Here is a 21501-nt window from a genome sequence, read left to right on the forward strand (position 1 = left end):
AAATAAATAAATAAATAAAGTAACCATTTGTTCTAGTTTTGTGTCTTTCCTGTTGCATCCATCCTGTTGCTTTCAGCTTGTAGGTTCACAGGAAGCCTGGCATGTAGTTGGCAAAACATGGGAAATTACTCTGAACTTCCTCATTAATAATTCTGAGACCCTACAATACTTCTGGTCTCTACCGGAGTAGAAAGTTCTTTGATAATTTTATTTTATTATTTTACATTTTGGAAAAAGGTCTCACTTAAGCCTGGAATTTACCATGTAGCCCAGGAAGGCTTCAACTTTACATTACAGCTTTCAGACCTTGCAGTCTCAGCTTTCCAAGCTTTGGGATTAGAGGTGTGTCACACACCCTGACAGATTCTTAACATGGCTTCAGGCTGTGCTGCTGTGAATAATCTCTGGCTGGAGCTAAAAGGGACAACAGCAAGGCATACAAGATGACACACCAGAACCCCTAAGGCTTAAATGGAGCCTACGAGGGGAGCATCACCGAAGTCGCCTGTTTCCAGGAGCTTCTCTGCGTCCAGGCTTTCTTCCGGGCGGGCAGGGATGCTTAAAAAGGAGTCCAGAGTAGAAAGACGTGCTGGAACACTGTCCCCGCACAGAGGTGAGCTCCAACCCAAGTGAACATAGCTAGAGCAGGACTAGCACACCACCCTCTGACTCCTTCCATTTCCTGAGGAGTTGAGGGTGAGTAGTTAGAAGGTTGGCTGTCCCGACCGGGGTTCGAGGTCCGGGATGGAGCACCGAGAAGCCTCCGAGGCCCAGTGCAAAGCGGGCCCGGGGCCTCCAGGCCAGCGATGCCGGCAGATCGCCGAGCTAGGTGACGCCGCCGCCGCCGCCGCCTCTCGGGCCGCGCATGCGCATAGCAGCGCCCCCGCCCCCACTGCCCGCTCCCAACGCCCCCGCCGCGGCCCGCGGGCCATGGAACCCGCCGAGGCCGGCGCGGTCCGAGCGCTGCTGCCCGCGCGTCCGGGCGCCGTCGCCCAGTGAGCCCGGCGGGCTGGGTCCGGCCGCCGCCGCAGCCCGCCCGCCCGCCGGTGCCGCGCGTGCGCGCCGGCTGACTGAGAGCGCGAGTGAGGGGTGGGCCGCCGCGACGATGCCGCGGGGCCGCCCCCCGAAGCCCCGGGACGGCGCGGCGCGCGGCGACTCCGGTAAGGCCCGCGGCGGCCGCCGAGTCCCCGGATGGGCGCGGGGTGCGCCGGGAGCGGCGCGGAGGGCGGGCGGCGGCGACTGGCCGGGCGGGCGCAGCGCGGGCGGACGGATACGGGCGCCGCGGCCGGGCCCCTCCGCGCTGGGCCTACTTTCCGGGCCGTGGCGGCGCGGGGGCGGCGCGGGGGCGGCGGCGCGGGCGGCGGCTTCCTCCTCCTCCTCCCGAGTTCCTGTCAGCTCCCTCCCCTCGCCCCTCGCCCCGGGCTTCTCAGAGTCTCAGTCCTTTGAATCCCCTCTCCGTCCTCCCGAGTCCTAGCCCTCCAGCCTCCCCTCGTCCCCCGCCCTCCATGTCGCCCGCTCTGCGTCGTCGTCCCCTCAAGTCCCCTCCCTCCATGTCTCCCTGTCCCTTCCGCCCGTCCCCTGCCCGCCTCGGCTGTGCTCGCACAGGCCCCGGGGAGTGGCCGCTCTTCCGGTGTATGCTGGGTTCCTACCGCAGGGGTACCCCATCCGAGGGACCTAGGCCTCGGGGCGGGGGTCGCGGGGAGAGCGCACAGTAGGCTCCCCTGCGTACAGTAGGCCTCGGGAGGCGTTTCTCTTAGATATGTATGCTAGCAGGCTGAATTCGTTTGAGCTATCTCGGGTCTGTTTCTTCCGGAAGGAGAACTTCACGGTTTTACAGCAGGCAAAGAGATGGGAAAAATGTCACCCACACCGTCGCCTCCCCTCAGCCTGGCGCTTAGTGGGGGCCCCTCCTCCAGCGCGAGGAGGAGGAGGAGGAGGAGGAGGAGGAAACAAGCATCCATTGCCACAGCCTTCCTTTGAGATGGGATGGGGCTCTTTGGGTTGAGAGGCACGGAGCTCAGCTGTACGGGCCAGGGTTTAGCCTCAGTCTTGGGTAATACTTGCCCTGGAATCCCTGCGTTTGTGGTCCCGAAGCGACTCTGGGCGGTTTGTGCAGTCAAGCTGGCTGGGAAAGGACCCTGCCTGGGCGTTGGGAAGGCGGTGTCCGTCTGGGACGCAATGGAAGGTGAATCGCCCCAACTTCTATTATGTTTACATAGCAGGTTGCTGCTTAGTGACTCAGGGTTTGACTATCTGTCCTTGGGGATGAGTGCATTGAGGTTCAAGAGCCGTGATCAAGGAGCCCAGGTGCAGATGCCCACGGTCAGATCCATCCGGCCTGGACCTACAAAGGACTATGTTAAGTTGGTCCTTTGGGGGAAAGGGATGAGGAGTTGGCAAGCTTGGGAACAGGGCACCCAAACTAGAAGTTACGAAAGTACTGCTTATTGCTCATCACAAAGTCAACAGGCGTGTCAATTAGAGCAATATGAACACTTAAATGAACTATAGCAAGCGATTTCACAAATTTTATACTTACTGTTGTTTCTTGGTTTTCTTGGAGCAATGGTGGCTGTATGGTAACCTTAGCAGGTATGAAGATCTGTGGTTGAGAATAACTGCTCAGAATAGTCATTGATGGCTGGTTCCTCACTGCCTTGGCCTTGACCGTGCTTTCATAGTGTGAGTGTGTGAGTGAGAGAGAGAGAGTGTGTGTGTGTGTCTATGGCGTTTGCTTTTGTTGAGATGTTTTATTCCTGTAATAGGGTAAGGTTCAGTATGGAAGAAGGCTGAGTGAAAGAGAGACAGAATGGTAAATTTCTGTTGAGTCTGACTGAGGATTCATTCCTATCTCAGCACTCTACATTTTACAGATGATTTCACAGCCCTCAAAGGACCAGATCTAGCAATAATTCTGCTTCTCATATTTTTCAAGATACATCCTAGCTAAATCTTTAAGAACTTTTAATTACATGTGTGTGTGTGCACACGTGCGCTTGTGTTGTGTTGGCAAGTGCTTACTAGATACTAAGCTCTCCAGCTCCATAGCTAAATTTGTAGGTTCTTTTTCAGAACTGGATTTGCAGTCCACCACACCTTTCCAACATACCCACAGCTCAAAAGGCAGAGCTGCAAACTGGACTCGGATGGTCTTTAAATCCATCACTTCTCATGTAGATGATCTCTCCACATGTGATCTAGGGCCACACCCTGGTGGAATTTCAGAGTTGGTCACTCAGGATTTTGATGTAAACTTCACACTTCCCCAAACCCTTAGGCCTTAGTCTTTAGTTCTCTTCACTGTGGCTTTGCTGCTGATTATCCTAGATGGTGCCAATCTTGGCCTTTTGTTTTTGGCTTTTGTTCTTTTGTCTTTGGCCTTTCTCTTTTGAGAGATCATCATCTTTTAGTCTGTACCCCAATTGTTGCAGTTTCTTCAGAGAGCTCTCCCTCTGACCTGCTTGAAGGCCGCTGTGTAGCATCAGTCTTCCCACAGTGGTTCTCAAGTTGTGGTGCTTGGGCTCCTGAGGGTTCCTTGAGGCACTTTCAGTAGTGTGGATGGTACATATTTTATAGTGTCATTAGGAGTACTTGGCTGTTTCACTTGGCTGACATTTGAAAGCCGTTGTGGGTCTAACTGCAGCCAGCTCAGTGTATACTGTTGTGGTGTACCAGGTCTGCGTTGGGTCATATATCCAAGCCAAACACTTCACAACAGGGAACATTCAGAGGCAGATGTGAGAATACAGCTGTTACTTTATTAAGTCAGACATCAAAAACTTTGTAAACCAAGCATGATGGTACACACCTTTAATCCTAGCAATTGGGCAGTGGGAGTGTGGTTTGCCCGAGTTACAGACCAATCAGAGATACACTGTTAAGACCTGTCTTGAAAAAAAGATTTGTAAGTAATTTTGTAAAAATATTTTTCATAAAGATGTATAATGTTAATGTGCAACAACCTGATTTAAAGAAATTAGATTTTTTTTGAGCGTTTTCCCTGCATACATGTATGTGCATCACCTGACTGATTGCTCTTTGGAGGTCGGAAAAGAGGGTGTGGAATTACCTGGAGCTGGAGTTAAGGATAATTGTGAACCACAGTGTGGATTCTGGGAACCAAATCCAGGTCCTATACAAAAGCAACAAGTGTTCTTAACTACTGAGCAATCTCAGCTGCCTGCTTTTATTTTAATTAATTAGTTAATTAATGTTGAGAAAGAGTCTGACACTAAGCTGTGCTCATCTAGGTTTCACTGTTTAGTTCACATGGTCTCAAATTCATGTCAGTTCTCTTGCCTTTGCCTCCTAAGTGTTGGGGTTAGGTATGAGCCACCATGTTCAATTTAAAAATTAGTTTAGCTTTCTAGGATAGCTATTAATAAAATCTGTATAAATTGTAGATTTTTGAAGTCCTCATTAGAATTATTTTATTTTATTTATTTTTAATTAATTAATTAATTAATTAATTTTTGTTTTTGTTTTTCGAGACAGGGTTTCTCTATAGCCCTGGCTGTCCTGGAACTCAGCAATCCGCCTGCCTCTGCCTTCCAAGTGCTGGGATTAAAGGTGTGTGCCACCACTGCCTAGTTTAGGATTATTTTTAAACAGTGCCTTGCTATGTAACTTTAACTGACCTAGAACTTTTAAGTTCTCCTGCCTCAGCATGCACTACCATGCATTACTATGAACCTAAGGATCACTCTAAGGGGTTCTGTAGTTGAGGGAACTGAAGTTGTAGTGATGAAGTGATTTGGAAGGTGCACCCACTCAGTACCCTTGGGATCATGCAGATTTCTATCTGCATCGGAATCTAGAATGTTTGTTCTGTTGTTCTGCTTGAGAAAAGCACTACTCATCACTGGGCTGAGCAGATTTGTTCCAGTTGCGAACAGCCATTATGATAGGTAGGTGTTGTGCTAGGTACTAAGGACACAAAGCTATGTCCAAGATATGGCCTGTGCTGGACAGTAAACACAGGCAAAGGGGTGGCAGCAGATCGCAGGAGATGGCAGCCTGGGTTTCCTAGAGAAAACACTGGGAAAACTGATGTCCACAGGAGGGACTAGCAGCAGAGCCTGCTCCTATAGATTCATGATCTCGTATATCTACAGAGTTCAAGGTCAGTCTGGGCTACTGAAACCTTATTTTCTAAAGGCACAAGGCTGGAGGAGGAAGAATGGAGAAGTAGAGACTTTGACTCGCCCCAAACATTCTTGAAATAAGATTAGGGCTTATAGATAAAGAACTCCGCCTTGCTGGGTGTGGTGGTGCATGCCTTTAGGCAGAGACAGCCTCTAGGTTCTAGGACTGCATAAGGTCTCCATAGCAAATTCAAGCCAGAAGGAAGGCGGCTTGCCTCACTTGTAAGCCAGCTTTGGTACACTACCCACTCAGCTGTCCCAGAAAGGTGATGTGCATCAAGACTGTTGCACTACAGTCTTGATGTACAGGCAATTCTACTACAGTTCCCTATCTATTTTTATACAATTTTTGATTTTTTTTAGGAAGTTCCAGATATTTTTTCTAATTTCCAGTGTGGTTTACATTCCAAACATTTGGAGCTTGGGTTTGTTTTTCCTTTTCCTTTATCTTCCTTTTCTTTTTGTTTTTTGGATTTGGTTTTTCGAGACAGGGTTTCTCTGTGTAGCCCTGGCTGTTCTAGAACTCACTCTGTAGATCAGGCTGGCCTTGACCTCAGAAATCCGCCTGCTTCTGCCTCCCAAGTGCTGGGATTAAAGGCGTGCACAGCTGGCGCCCTGGCTCCTTAGCTTCCTTTTCTTTCTCCTCTCCTCCCTCTTCCTCCTCCTCCATCTTCTTTATTCTTCTTTGTTGTTGTTGTTGTTTCTCGCGACACAGGGTTTCTCTGTGTAGCCCTGGCTATCTTGGAACTAGCTATGTATGTAGTTTAGTCACACCTCAGAGACCTGCTTGCTTCTGCCTTTAGCGTTCTGGAATCAAAGGCCTGTGTGCACCGCCACTGCCTGACTACATTTAAAGCTTTTAAAATTGCCTCCCCCACCCTCCTGACTTGTAGCTCTGTTGTCAGAAGACATGTTGATCATGTTCTTTAATCATGGATTTAATCTTGGATTTACTGAGGCTTGTTTCATCTTTGCTCCATTTGTGCTAAGCTGTCCACGTATGCTATTATCACAAATACTCAAAACTCAGGAAAGTGTTCTTGTTCTCTCATTTATGTTTGGCCATTCTAATGAGTAGTATTTCATTCTGGTTTTGATCCATATTTCATTAATGATTAATGGTGTTGAGCATCTGTGTAGACTCTTTGCTCCTGACAGAACCACCTTAAGGAAGAAGGACGTATTTTGGTACATGGGACCAGAGGTTCTGGTCTGTTGATTCTGGTTTGCCTTAGTAAGGCTGAAAATTATATGCAGGACCTTAAACAGTGGCAGATAGGAAGTAGGGAAAGGAACAGAGGAAACTTGGACACCAAGTGACCTCCAGGGACTTGTCTGCAGTGAATTACTTCCCAGAGTTTCCAGAACCACCTAAAATAGAACCAGCCAGCTGGGGATCAAGACCTCAGAACAAATGTCTTTCGGGGACACTTTGTATCTAAACCACAGGGCTATCTTTCTCTGTATTTGTTGATATTTTTATGTCTTTAGGAAAATGCTTATTAAACTTTTTCGTCATTTAAAGCTTGATTGGTTTGCCTTTTGAATGTTGAGTTATATGAGTTCTTACTGGCTGAATGTTTTTTTCCCCATCTGTATCTAGTAGCAAGAAAATTAAAATTTTAGTGATAGTGTTCTTTGACATACAAAATATGAATTCCAATCTACTTATTTGTTCCTTCAATCTCCTTAGCTCAAACCTTTATGAGGGCCTGTGTGGTGGCACATGACTCTAATCTCAGCACTCAGGAGGCAGAGGCAGAGGCAGGTGGATTTCTATGAATTGAAGACCAGTCTAGGTCTACATTAATAAGTACAAGGCCAGACGGAGTTACATAGTGAGATCCTCTCTCAAAAAACAATCCCATAAAACCCCCAAATTACAGAAAAACAAAACCCAAACAACAAAAGAAAACAAAGCAAAAATCCATTAGAAATTCACGGTTGGGAAGGTTTATGTGACCTTATTTGTCTCTGATACAGGACCTCACTGCCTAGGTTGGTGTACAGAGAGGCAGGTCTGCCTCTGTCCACCGCCCCATCCCACCCCCCGAGTGATAAAGAGTGATACCCATCTCCACACAGATGACCTTGCCAACTGTTGCTCTAGCTTTTTGCCTCTTGCTGCTCCTTCTTTAGATTTTTAAATGCTGGGATTACTGGGGGGAACCACTTTACTGTTTTATCTTTGAAGAGCTTTGTATTCTTAGTACTTAAATAAGATCTTTGTTCAGATTTGCAAGTGGTATGAGGTACGGATCTGAATCCATTATTCTACATCTAGGCAGCTGTCTTCCTGCTCTGGAGCCTTTTATTGGACACTGGCATTCTTGGTAGGATGTGAAGGTATAGACTGCCTGTTCGGACCCACTAGTCTCTGTCTCCCTTCATGACAGTTCTGGTCAGACCCTGTTTTGGTCTACCAGCAGACATTAGGTGCATAGCCAATAGGATTGTATAGGATTTGTGTTTGCATGTGTCACATTGCCTCCAAATGATGTGGGTACATCTCATACCCAGAAGTATCCTGTACGGAGAAAGTCAAGTCATCATTGTCTCGGCGGTCTCCTCCTTCAGTTGCTGCTGCTTTTTTCTTTTTCTTTTTTTGTTTTTGTTTTTGTTTTTAGTATTGTCAAAAGAAGCACCAGATTTTGCAGTATGCTATTGGACCTTTGTTGAAATGCCCTGTTACATTTAGATTACAAGTCTAGAGCTCTGTGTTCTAGCTATTCAGGAGTCTGTAAGGATTTCACATTTTATTTTGTTATAATTTAACTTGTAGTTTTGTTATACTCAAATAATATCTGAGATTACCCAGATGCATGTACCTTAGCAGTCAAAATTCACAGGTAGAAAAAAAGATCTGCCTGTCTTAACAAAAAAAAAAAATTTCAGATGATAAAGCAGGTCCTTCAGATGGGGAAATGGGCCTGTGCAAGGCATGGGGACACCAACATAGCACTGCCCTCATGGGCGTGGAGAGAGCCCCAGGGCCAGACCTGTTCTGTTCAGGGAAGGTGTCTGCTGTGAAGACAGGAGGGCATCTATACTAACAGGCTCAGGCTTGACTTCTCAGCTTCACTCAGGGTGTTCAGCTTTTTGTTCAGGTACATTTTATATCAGCTGTATTCATGTATACTGATGATTTAGAACACAGTTGTTCACTGAAACTAGTTATGCTTCAGATATCTGGATAACTGAATTGGCTCTGAGTTAAATATATTTAAGGTTAAAAGAGCATATGCTGTCTTAGTCTTATACACTGCATAAGGGGTGCTGAGGAAATCCTGCTTAATCTGCTCTATTTGGCCATAAAGTAGGGACTGTGGTCTCATCTGAGATGACATCTTAAAAGGAGAAGCACTAGGAAGAAACCTTGGATGCATTGAAAATTAACTGTTTATGCAGTTGGCAGGTTGGGAAATTTTTGGTAAATGGCACAATTTCTCTGGAATCCTAGTTTCCTTAGTTATATAGCAGAGGTGGCGATTGTGTGATTCTGTCTCCAACAGTCATTATTTTAAAGGTAGACCTGAAAGTATTATGGTGGTATCTAGGGACCAAGAAGGGGGAGAGGAAGGGAGATGGAGCCTGTAAATGGAAGGAAGAACGTGAGTGACCATGATCTATGCTTGCTGAATGCATGTATGGAAACACTACATTGAAACTGATAAGTACAGTTAGCATGTACAAATAGGAATACAAAAAAGACACTAAACCCTGAAGAATGCTGTGTTTCAGCAGATGGTCCTCCCCACTGTGAGGCTATAGCCACTCCACCTTTGTCCTTTGTTTCTATCAGAGATCACTTACCTCTTTTTTAAATTTTTTTATTAAATATATTCTTCATTTACATTTTAAATGATATACTCTTTCCTGGTTTCCTCCCTCCCAGAAAACCTCCCACCCCCTGACTCCAAGAAGATGTCCCTCCACCTAACCCACTTTCATCCCCCCCCCCCCCATTTCCCCACGCTGGGGCATCTATTGAACCTTCATAGGACCAAGGACCACTCCTCCCACTGATGCTCAAGAAGGCATTCCTCTGACACACTTTTGGCTGGAACCATGTGTGCCCCTTGGTTGATGGCTTAGTCCCTGGGAGCCCTGGGTTCTTCCCATGGGGCTGCAAACCCCTTCAGCTCCTCCAGTGCTCCCTCCAACTCCTCCATTGGGGACCCCGTGCTCAGTCCAATGGTTGGCTGATAGCATCTGCCTCTGTATCTGTAAGGCTCTGGCAGGGCCCCTCCCAAGACAACCATGACAGACTCCTTTCCGCAAGCACTTCTTGTCATCCATAATAGTGTCAGGTTTCATGACTGTTTATAGAAAGAATCCCCAGGTAGGGGAGTCTGTCTCTGAGTGGCCTTTCCTTCAGTCTCTGTTCCACACTTTGTCTCCATAATTGCTCCTGTGAGTATTTTGTTCCCTTTCTCAGAAAAACCAAAGCACCCATACTTTGGTCTTCCTTCTTCTTGAGCTTTCTGTGGTCTTGTTTATTCTGAACTTTTGGGCTAATATCCATTTATCAGTGAGTGCATACCATGTGTGTTCTTTTGTGATTGTGTTACTTCACTCAGGATGACACTTTCTAGGTCCATCCATTTGCCTAAGAACTTCATGAATTCATTGTTTTAAATAGCTGAATAGTACTCCATTGTGTAGCTATACCACATTTTCTATATCCATTCCTCTGTTGAAGGACATCTGGGTTCTTTCCAGCTTCTGGCTAGTTATAAATAAGGCTGCTATGAACATAGTGGAGCATGTGTCCTCATTACATATTGGAGCATCTTCTGGGTATATGTCCAGGAGTGGTATAGCTGGGTCCTCAGGTAGTACTATGTCCAGTTTTCTGAGGAACCGCCAGACTGATTTCCAGAGTGGTTTTACCAGCTTGCAATCCCACCAGCAATGGAGGAGTGTTCCTCTTTCTCCACATCCTCACTCTTGCCTCTTAAAGAGTCTGTTGGCCTCTCTGGCTGTAGATCTTTAGTGTAGATGTCTTAAACAGTTTTAAATACTAGTTTAGTGCAGTAAATTAGGAAATATGGTTCTATAAGGATATACCTAAGAATAAAAATTATGTATATTTCCCTTAGCTATTAAAGAGTGTATAAAGTTGCAGTGCTTAGAATTAATTTTCTCAAACTAAATCTATCTTCTTATAGCTCTGCTAGGGAATGTTTACATTACCATTTGCCTTGTGTACCCCACCTCCCCTCTACGACATCTCCTGGGCTACCTCTGAGATATTGTCTCCAGCAGGAATGTGAAAGAAGGCCTGTACATTTTTAGTGCTCATGGTTACCAGGTCTTTAGAGAAGCAGAACCATCTCGAACCCTCAGAATTTAAACTCAAGACTCATTTCTAGTCCTAGGTTTCTTTCTTTTTTTTTTTTTTTGGATTTTTTTTTTTTTTTTTTTTTTTTTTTGAGACAGGGTTTCTCTGTATAGCCCTGGCTGTCCTGGAGCCCACTCTGTAGACCAGGCTGGCCTTGAGCTCAGAAATCCACCTGCCTCTGCCTCCCAGAGTGCCGGGATTACAGGCGTGCGTCACCACTGCCCGGCATAGTCCTAGGTTTCTTAATTCAGATGTTTTTGGATCAGATTTCATTTTGTTTTTGAGACAAGGTCTCTAGTATTATACACTAGCTTCAGATTCTGATGTAGTTGAAGATAATCTTGATTGAACTTAAAACAACATCTTTTACTTTCGGATAGTTGCATACCTGTATACAATGTGTCGTGATTGCTTCCACCCCTAACTCTGCAATCTCGGTCCATCTACCTTTCTACCTTCATGCCCTCTCCTTTTTCTTTCTCTCCTTTTTCTTTTTGTAACCCATTGAGTACAGTTAGTACTACCTACCGGAATGTCATTTGATCTTTTGTCTTAATCTTGTTAAGGTCTTGCGCAGGTAACTGCAGGAACTGAGTGAGTTCTCTGGTGCAGTCCTTGTGAGTGAGCAGAAGACCCGTGTCACAGTGCACCTCCCCATCCTCTGGCCTGCGTATTCTCTCTGCTTCATCTTCCCTGGGCCTTGGATAGGGATATAGAGGGAGTATTGTTGATATAGATGTCCCACTTAGGGTCAAATGCCCATAATTAAGAGTCTTATTATAAGCTTGCAACCCACTGCAGCAAGAGACCTGTCTGGCTAAGGGTGAATAGTATTTTCAGGTCTTTGTATAGAAATAAATACAAATATTTAGAAAACAGTTTGTGTTAAGTTAGCAAAACATGAGCCCTAGCTTCTCCATCTAGGGCCTTTGACCTTTGGAGCCAGGGTTACAGAACAGACCTGACACCCCTCCTGTGATCAGTCTTGGTCACCCCCATGACCTTCATGCCACAACTGATTCAGTGGGCACACCTGACTGAAACTCTGATCTCTTAAATCCATCTCCCAGGAGCTGAGGTTCCAGTCATTGTAATTACACTGTGCCTGGTTTAGATGGTTCTTGGGCTTGAACCCAGGACCTTATGCGTGCTAACCAAGCACTCTACCAACTGAACTCTTTCCCCAGACCCAGATGTGAATCTAAATGGCACATGATTTGTCATCCTTGTATGGCTCTGGTGCATTATTTATTGTGTTTTTTTTGGGGGGGGGGGTGTTGGATTTTTTTTTTTTTTCCAGACAGGGTTTCTCTGTATAGCCCTGGCTGTCCTGGAACTCACTCTGTAGACCAGGTTGGCCTCAGAACTCAGAAATCCACCTGCCTCTGTCTCCTAGAGTGCTGGGATTACAGGCGTTTGCCACCACTGCCTGGCTCTGGTGCATTATTTACTTGTACCCTAATCGCAAGACTTGAGATGTGTGTACTTTAAACATTGTAACTATTTAGAACATCTTTGATATTCTTGGCAAATTTATGAGTACTTGTACTATATTGTCATATTTTTTGATATTTGAAATAAGTTTGAAGTATTATTCCTGGGTGGGAAATCCTTTTGTACAAACAGAATTGGCCAAGCAAGAGATTGTAGTCTTTCATGATCTGAGAGAGCAAAAAAAATTTTTTTTGACTTAATCTTTTTTTTTTGTAGCAGTTTTCAGAGATGAATGAATTTTTGTAGAGTTGAGCTTACTGAGTGGTTTAAGAAGCTATTATATTATTAATGTGAGCTAGTTGTCTCACTCTGGGTTATAGTAAAGGAAACAGTATTAGATAAGCTGATGACATTCAAAGAACCTGTGTGTGTGTGTGTGTGTGTGTGTGTGTGTAAGATGCCTTAAGATATTAGATCCTACCAAGTATTTTGAATTTTTTGCCCCATATCTCAGGCATCCCAACATTTCTCATTTCTGATTTAAAACTATTATTTTTCATATTCATATTTTACTAATTTTATCTAAGTCTTTTGTTTGTTTGTTTGTTTGTTTGTTTTTGAGACAGGGTTTCTCTGTATAGCCCTGGTTGTCCTGGAACTCACTCTGTAGACCAGGCTGGCCTTGAACTCAGAAATCCGCCTGCTTCTGATTCCCAAGTGCTGGGGTTAAAGGCGTGTGCCACCACTGCCTGGCTTCTAAAAGTCTCTCATAAATCAGAGAGATAGCTCTGTGGTTGAGCACTCACTGTTCTTCCTGAGGACCTGGGCTTAATTCCCAGTATCCACATGTCACTTTACAACCACTTGTAACTTGACTTCCAGGGTATCCAGTGCCTGAAGATGGCCTCTGTAGGCACAGCATGCACATGTGCTCAAGACATTCGTGCAACTAAAACCTCTATAGATGTAACATAAAAAGATAAAAATTAAATAGCTAAATGATTTACTTTTATTTATGTAATAGAATTAACATCTGGTATTCATTGTCTCTGTATATGAAATTTTATAGATGGAATTTTGGCGTTGAATGATGATGACATTGATGATGACTGTCCGATTCCAAACTTCCACAAATGTGAAATCTGTCTGCTGTCTTTTCCAAAAGAGTCCCAGTTTCAGCGTCACATGAGGGAGCATGAGCAAAATGACAAGGTGCGTATCTCCAAAAGGACTCCACAATAAGGGTTCTGAAATTGGAGTAGTATAGCATCACATGTAAGAAAACTGTAGCTCATTTCAAAGTATGTAAATATTTTGGCATTCTTCTGAGAGTGTACTCTAGTGAGTGTTTGTATTTATGAATAGAGTGAGAAACCGGACCTTTTGGTTCTTTAGTTTTTCATACAACTGAATCCAGGATGGTTATTCTCAGATGTCTCCTCCTCGGAGGGCATTTTGCTTTCTTGTTGTCTTTATGGCATTCTTGAGGATTTACATTTTGTTTGACAGTGGTTAGTACTGTCTGGGGGATGGCTGGAGTGCAGGCTACATGCAGAGCTTGTGTGTGTTTAGCATATGTTCTACCATTGAGTGGCTCCTTGTAGATATGACGTAAGGAAATAGAAAGCATGTAGAAGCATGGTTAGAAGGGCCGGCTGGGCTGGCTGGCTCTACTGCATGTAGAGCGTGGAAGCTGTCTCAGGGCTAGAGAAAAGGCCTGATGGGTGGTTCAGGTCTCCTTTCACATACGGTCACAGAGGGAGCTGGTGCAAAGCTTATAGTCTGAAGGCTGCAGAGGAACACTGGCCATGGCTTTATCTTTTTACAGGTTAGAAGGAGAAAGTTTTTCATGTAGAGAAAACTTTGGACTGAGAGAAGCAACTGTTGAAATCTAGAGGGAAGTTGTGTATTTATTTTTCTAGAAGTGATTTTGTTTACAAGTAAGTTTGTCAGAAATCTGTTTGGCTGCAGTCTTTCACATTAGAGAGAGCTGTGGAGTTAGGGCTGCAGCACATGCTTGTCTCAGACTTTTGAAATAGAGGCAGGAGAATTGAGAGTTTGAGATCAGACAGTGTAATGTTCACTACCATCAAGAAAAGAAAGGATGTATTTTTACATGTGATGTTCTGTTTATAATCTCTTGAAAAACCTATCAAGCTTTACCATGTGCTTTTAGATATATTGACTTATTGGCTTGGATCCAAAAGAGACTGTTTTAGAAAGGGAATCTAGTTTTTTGAGGCATGGTATCTATGACTTTCCTGTAAGTCACTACTCACTGTGTTGTCACTAGAGTGGCCTCAGACTTATAGAGATCCACCTGCCAGTTGCCTCCTGCATGCTGGGATTAAAGATGTGTGCCAACACACCTTGTATTTATTTTAACAGCACCTGGAAACATTATAATTCAATTCCTTCCTTTATCTCAAATAGCCACACCGATGTGACCAGTGCCCCCAAACATTTAATGTTGAATTCAACCTGACTCTTCATAAATGTACGCACAATGCGGAAGATCCAGTTTGTCCTGTGTGCAACAAGAAGTTCTCGAGAGTGGCCAGTCTCAAAGCACATATTATGCTCCACGAGAAGGAAGAGGTAATTGCCTAACATATAGTTGTTAACTGACTGTTAAATGCATGTTCCCATTAGCCTGACTGTACTTCTGAAGCCTCAGCTCTCTAGAGCGTTAGTTTTACTGTTACCACAGTAGTTACCTCTGTTATTAGTTCAGCCTGCTCTACCCACGAAAGAGATCACATGTAAGCAAGGAGGAGCATTGAGGAGCGTATCTGATCTAATGCTCCAGTGCAGAGGGGCAGCAGAGCAGTGTTTACTGGGTGAACCGGAAAAGTAACCTGCAAAGCCTGGATGAGGTTGTGGCATGCAAATGTATGTTTGTAATTTGCACCAATCACAACACAGCTTCCAGGCCCACCAATCACAAAGCCTCACATGAGGACCAATCAGAGGCCATGCATTAAACCAATCACATTCTGCTGTGTTACTGGGGGAAATGCTCCCCACACTGACCTGTTTGAGAATAGTCGCAGGGTGACCAGGATCATCTAGAATTTTCAAGGCTCATCTTTCCTGGAGTGCTCTTCCCAACCAAGCTGGTGCAGTTTGTCTGGAATGATTGTGAGTGGGGCAAGTCCTCCTGATGTAGAAGCTGGGTCCAGCAGACATTAAAGTGCTCCCTCCGTGCAGTTGGAGCATGGCTTCTTTAAAGCATTTGTGAATGCTTTGCTGTAATGATATTCTCATCAGTGGGCAGTGGAGAGGATGCTCTCCTCCGAGAGGCGGTCAATTCACCCAATGTCATCCAGTTGGACACAAAAAGCTTAGCTTCTTTGAAGGAAAAGTGAACATCAGAGAATGCTTACAATAAAGACCTACTGTTAATATTAACCTTCTGTTTTATCAGTAATGAGTATTGAACTTAGGGTCTCATATGCCAAGGAAATGTTCTAACTGAGCTGTGTCCACAAAGTCTTAGGTTTTTTTTTTTTTTAAACTCATTTAGCAATTGGTCTTCCCTGGGATTACAGGCCTGCTTCACTAGGTCTCGACATTAATAATGATTTTTTAAACGTTTAAGTGGATTAAACTCATGTCAGATGCCTAGGGCAAGGTGGGGACTCTATGTGGGGATGGGAGCAGAGTCCAAGTAGGGGGAAGCACACAGATTGTCCAACACTGTTAGGAATCAATGACTGTGAAGGCTTTTTGGGTGTGTGGGCTCATGTGTGCAGCCCAGCAGCAGACAAGGCTGTGGTCCTCGAGGTTAGGGACTGAAGCAGGTGTTACAGAAGATCATGGCAAGAGGGTTTACTGAGGACTGTGTAGCCTAGACTGAAGAGAAATGCCTGGCGTACCAGGGTGTTGAAGGGCGAGCTTGACGATTGGCTTGCACTCTTGTGTTGTGACAAGGCCCAGAGCCAAGGTAAAGAGCAGCCACAGCTTGCCCATGAGCACAGTCCTCCACTTCGGTTTTGAGATGGGGTCTGGTCTATCCCAGGCTGACTTGGAAATCCCTGTGTAGTCGAGGAGGACTGTGAGCTCTTCTCCCTATACCTAGTAGAGCAGTGCTGAAATGGTAGGTATGCCCTACCACGCCCTGTCTATGCACTGGGGTCAAACCCAGGGCCTCATACATGTCAAGAGGCAAGGACTGGCACCAGGCAGTTTACATACCTAGCTCACTTACTCCATCCAACCCCAGCTTTGTGCAGGACACAGAACAGAATCATTTTCTCCTCTGCAATTCTTCAGATACAATTTAAAATTTATGCTCTCCTTTGTCACTAGAAAGATGGATAGGTAGTCTTTTGTCATTTTTAAAAGGCTTTGGATTCTTACACAGTATTTTCAAAACCTTGCTTTTATTATATTTATTTCTGTAAGTATATTTATATAAATATACTATTATATTTTTCTGCAAACTTCGTTCAAATTCTTTTCTAGGTGGGTACCAGGGTGGAGCTTGCAGTTGTTTACAGTGACTCCATTTGCCCATGTCCTTGCTCTATTATTCTGAGTCACCAGAGCCTTGGAATAGGTACTCCAAGTGCCGAGGGTGTGCAGCAGTAAACAGTTACTCCTGGGGCCAGAGACACAACTCAGTGCTTAGGAGGACAAATTGCTCTTAGGGCGGGCCTGGGTCTGATTCCTAATTGTGAACCATATGGTAGCTCACAACTGCTTGTAACTCATATTCCAGAAGATCTGATGCCCTCTTTGAATCTTTTTTGAATGCTGCATGCTTGCAATACTCTTATATGCATGCAGAGAAACACACACACACACACACACACACACACCATGCATATGTTTGTATGCATGTGTGTATATATACATATATGTATATGTAATAAAGATAACTTTTTAAAAGTTACTCTTGAAATGTGTGTTGTATACAAATTGGTGTGAAATAATATAAAAACATTTTAATGTATGTACTTATGAAGCATAAGTGACTTTAGTTTAAGAATATCCATGATAGAGGATGTATTTTTAGAACATCATAGACAGCTTTTCTATACTGCTTTATTAAAGTGAGTATTCTCAAATTTCTAGAGATCAGTGCTCCATCAGATTACTCAACATATGAAAGGAAAATAATTAGTGTTTAAACATTAGGAAAATTTTCTTAAAATTCACATAATTATTAATGTTTTTATTGTGTTTAATCATCTCCTTTTAAGGCTGCTATAGGATGTCTGGGGACTAGCAGGTGCTTTCCCCCAATACCTGGCAGACCTAGCCCCACTACACGGGTCACTGTGGCAGTATATCCAGTGAACCCTGATGTAGGGTGAGTCCTGTTTATGTGAGGAAGGAGCAGTGTTCTGGGGGTGACTTGGAATACTTGATGCATTGTCATTTTGGGGTCCATATGAGACTAAAAGGGATTGGCCTCTGGAATGCTGGGTCTTGGCCGCTTATTGCAGTATATTAAGGTTGGAGAGGCTGATGAGAGAGGAGACAGTGTTCACGCTGGTGAAGGAATGTCTCCATTCCAGGAGCTTTGAGGCTGCAGAGCAGTTACACCTTGGATGCTCTGGCTCTTCACAGATGACATGTTGTCAGCTGATGACAGTGCTGTGTGGAGTTTCCCCTGACTTGTGCTAATGCTCAGCATCCTTAGAGTTACCCAGGATGTCTAGGAGGAGACTTGATGCTACTGATGATGGGGAGAATGCAGTCACTAAGCAGGTGTTGCCTTTCTTGTCTAAGACGTCTGTCTACAAGGTCCTAGCTTTTTTAATAGGTCAATAGCAGAGACACAGTGATGGTGGCACATGTTGGTTTTATGCTCTACCCTTCTTTGTTTCTTTCATTCTTTTTTTTAAAATTTATTTATTTTAAGTATATGAACACCATCACTGTCTTATGACACACCAGAAGAGGGCATTGGATCCCATTATAGATGGTTGTAAGCCACCATGTGGTTGCTGGGACTTGAACTCGGGACCTCTGGGAGAGCAGTCAGTCGTCTTAACTGCTGAGTCATCTCTCCAGCTCTTAGCCTTTCTTCATCTGAGCAAAGCATGTAATATCCAGGCAGATTACTTCCATGATGCATTCATCTCACCATATGTAAAAAGTGAGCGAAAAGATAGTAGGTGTGAGCCACAGAAACGAGAACAGGGCCAGGGATAGGAAATGTCAGACCCCAGGTTGTTGTGTAATAAAAAATATGTGTATATGTGGTGTAATGTATATATGTATATATGTATGTATGTATATATGTATGTGCTTATTATGTAGATTCATGTGCATTCTTGGTACCCAAGGGAGGTGAAAAGAAGCATTTTATCTTCCAGAATTAGATTTACAGACAATTGTGAGCCACTATGTGTGCTGGGTCCTCTGAAGAACAGCTAGTGCTCTTAGAACCACGCCATCTCTCCAGCCCTATCTGGTAATTTTGAGCCTGGACAAGTGATAGCATTATTAATAAAAATAAATATTTTCTATGTCAAACACATTCATGTGTTGAGATGGTAGTTTTTTCTTTTTGGCAGAGTCCTAGAGTAAATTTTCATTATCTTCAAGTTACTCACAATGTAGAAGTTTATTAATTCATTATTGTATAATAATGTCAATTTAAAACCATTTACCTTGAAACTATTATTAGATTTCTTCTTAAGATAATTCCCTTCATTCTTAGCTTTTTCTTCAGTAGAGCAGAGCTCTAAGAGCAACCAACTCATAACCTAATTTAATTGAGCTTTCCAGTAAGCACTGGGACACAGGCTGGAGAGACGGCTCAGCGGTCAAGAGCACTGGCTGCTCTTCCGGAGGTCCTGAGTTCAATTCCCGCAGCCATATGGTAGCTCACAACCATCTGTGATGGGGATCTGGGGCCCTCTTCTGGGGTGTCTGAAAACAGCTACAGTGTACTCACATACATAAAAAAAATAAATCTTTTTAAAAAAAAGACTGGTATACAGAGTAATAAAGAAATTCTGATGGAAAGAAACAGTAGGGCTGGGGAGTCTAGCTCAGTAGGCAGAGTACTCTCCTAGCATGTGTGACCCTGAGTCCAATCCCCAGTGTTACATAAAGAGGGTGTTGTGGCATAGGCCTGTAATCCTAGCACCCAGGGCGTGGAACAAGGAGGATCAGAAGTTCAAAGTCATCTTTGACTGAATAGTGAGTTTGAGGCTAGCTGAGATTCTGTGAGATGATGCTTCTGAGCAAACCGAATCCTCTTACATCTCATGGCTAGCTGCTCTTGAGGGTCATGACTAAGTAAGTGCTATGTGTGGACCTGCAGCTGTGTGCATGAGTTGGAGCTGTCCTAATCCAGCAGTTGCCATCTGTAGATGGGACTGTCACTACTGTGTTCTTTGGTATCGTCTCATGTCATGCAGCCCTCTACTAATGTGGAGGCTAGAAGTGAACACATCAGGGTTCATGCAGTCCATCATAGACAGCCCCTCTGGCTAGCCACACTGTCCAGTTGGACTGACATCCTTCTAGTAGCCACGAAAACAATGAAACCCTCATGACCTTTAATCTCAGCATTTGGGAGGTTGGAGCAGGCAGATCTTGTGAGTTTGAAGCTAGCCTTGTTTGCATAGTGAATCCAGGCTATCCAGGGCTACACAATGAAACCCTTTCTAACAAAACCCAAAAACTGAAACCAAAGCAAAAATATATTAAGCGGGAGCAATAAATTTGTTAAAATATACTCCAGTATAAGCTATTTAAGTCCTGAGGACTTTAGGGCTTTTGATGGCTTTGGTCTGGCACAAAGTCTAATGTCCTGTGTGTGTCTTCTACTATAGCAGCTTATCTGCCCCTGTGAGGTACTCAGGCTGTAGTAGGATTAAATGAATAATTAGGCGTTGTCATTGACAAATGAATGTATCACCTGTTATTGTGTTTGATGATGTTTGTAGATTATAGTCACACCTAGAATTCTCTTCCAACCTTTTTGTATGAAGTCCTGTTTATTTGAAGTTTTCTTGGAACAAATGGAATTTGGCCAAGTGCCCAATAACCTTTGATGCACAATTCACTTTGTTTAAAAACTGGGTTTTTTGTCTTTTTTATCCTTTACTAGTAGAAATGGTTTTTGTACACTTCAACTTGGGTACAATGGTGCAGTGTTGAGAGACGAAGGTGGTATTTATTCCAGAATAGAGGAAGGTATCATTTGTGGACTGATGTTCACAGTGCCACCAGTTCTAAGGAGCAGTGGCTTGGAAATGTTCCTTTTCCAGAACCTCATTTGCTCTGAGTGTGGGGATGAGTTCACGCTGCACAGCCAGCTGGCCATACACATGGAGGAGCACCGGCAGGAACTGGCAAACAACCGAGTGCACACCTGCAAGGCCTGTAAGAAGGAGTTCGAGACGTCGCCAGAGCTGAAGGAACACATGAAGACTCACTGTAAAGTTAGGTATGGGTCATTCCTAGACTAGCACAGTAAAAATCCTGGGTAGCATACAGAACACTGGCTTGCCCTCCCGCTTTTCTGTGGCTGACTGAAGTATTTGGTGCAGTAGGAAGAGAAGCAGCATGCATGGCTCACAGGGCTTGTGGCACACTGCTGTTAGCACTTTCAGGGTGAAGCAGTTTCCACTGTGCCATTTGGATAGATACATAATAGACTCCTGGCCCAACTTAACATTTTCTTAGGTTCTTATATTTACCTATTTTTACTTAAGTGGTTTCTTTGTTATGTTCTTTTTTAAAAGCTATTTTTTATGTATTTTTGACAATCTGATAATTTATATAGTGTATTTTGGACAGTGATACATTTATATAGTACATTTTGGACAGTCTGATACATTTATATGGTGTATTTCTGACAGTCTGATATGATTATGTGGTGTATTTCAGACAGTCTGATACGATTATATGATTGATGTATTTCAGACAGTCTTGATACATTTATGTGGTGTATTTCAGACAGTCTGATACAATTATGTGGTGTATTTCAGACAGTCTGATACATTTACGTGATGTATTTCAGACAGTCTTGATACATTTATATGATGTATTTCAGACAATCTGATACATTCATGTGTATTTTAGACAGTCTGATACATTTATGCAGTGGTGTATTTCAGACAGTGTGATACATTTATGCAGTGGTGTATTTGTAACCATCTGATACATTTATGCAGTAGTGTATTTCTAGCAGTCTGATTCATTTATATAGTGTATTTTGGATAGCCTGATACAGTTATATGGTATATTTTAGACAGTCTGATACATTTATATGGTGTATTTTGGACAGACTGATATATTTATATGGTGTATTTTTGTTCACTGGTCCCTTTTTTTCTACTTCTTCTTCAGTTTTTTCCAACAACTTCTCTCTCCTGCTCTCATTATTTTTTTGAAAATGAATCTCTGATTTAGATAGGGTTGCCTGCATGTGCTTGTGTTATTCTCTACTGGGTTATGGGCTGCTTACTCGGGGATACACTTCTGAAGTAAAAACAGCCATTAACTGCCAATAGCTCCTCAGTGCGGGTCAGGGCCTCATGTGCCCCTCCTCTATCCGGTTTGGAAAGTGGATAGGCTCAGTATTGTACAGATCCTATGCAGGTAACC

General features: G+C 43.9%; 1 protein-coding gene across 7 annotated transcripts in view; it reads left to right on the top strand.

The window, feature by feature from the left end:
• The first annotated feature begins 903 nt into the window (after nucleotides 1-903).
• The window catches only part of Znf236 (zinc finger protein 236), a 95052-nt gene continuing 74454 nt past the window's right edge, over nucleotides 904-21501 (top strand). For 2 of the 7 annotated variants that reach the window (XM_052201486.1, XM_052201487.1), the window contains exons 1-4: nucleotides 904-1160; nucleotides 12992-13134; nucleotides 14356-14520; nucleotides 20160-20338. In XM_052201486.1, the coding sequence (XP_052057446.1) occupies nucleotides 1106-1160; nucleotides 12992-13134; nucleotides 14356-14520; nucleotides 20160-20338 (542 nt within the window). In that variant the 5' untranslated portion in view covers nucleotides 904-1105. Of the gene's footprint in view, nucleotides 1161-1604; nucleotides 2186-12991; nucleotides 13135-14355; nucleotides 14521-20159; nucleotides 20339-21501 lie in introns of those variants that run through there. The other 5 variants (XM_052201489.1, XM_052201490.1, XM_052201484.1 and 2 more) reach the window with 5 other exon arrangements.

This window comes from Apodemus sylvaticus, chromosome 13, assembly GCF_947179515.1.
Source record: "Apodemus sylvaticus chromosome 13, mApoSyl1.1, whole genome shotgun sequence".
Lineage (NCBI taxonomy): Eukaryota > Metazoa > Chordata > Mammalia > Rodentia > Muridae > Apodemus > Apodemus sylvaticus.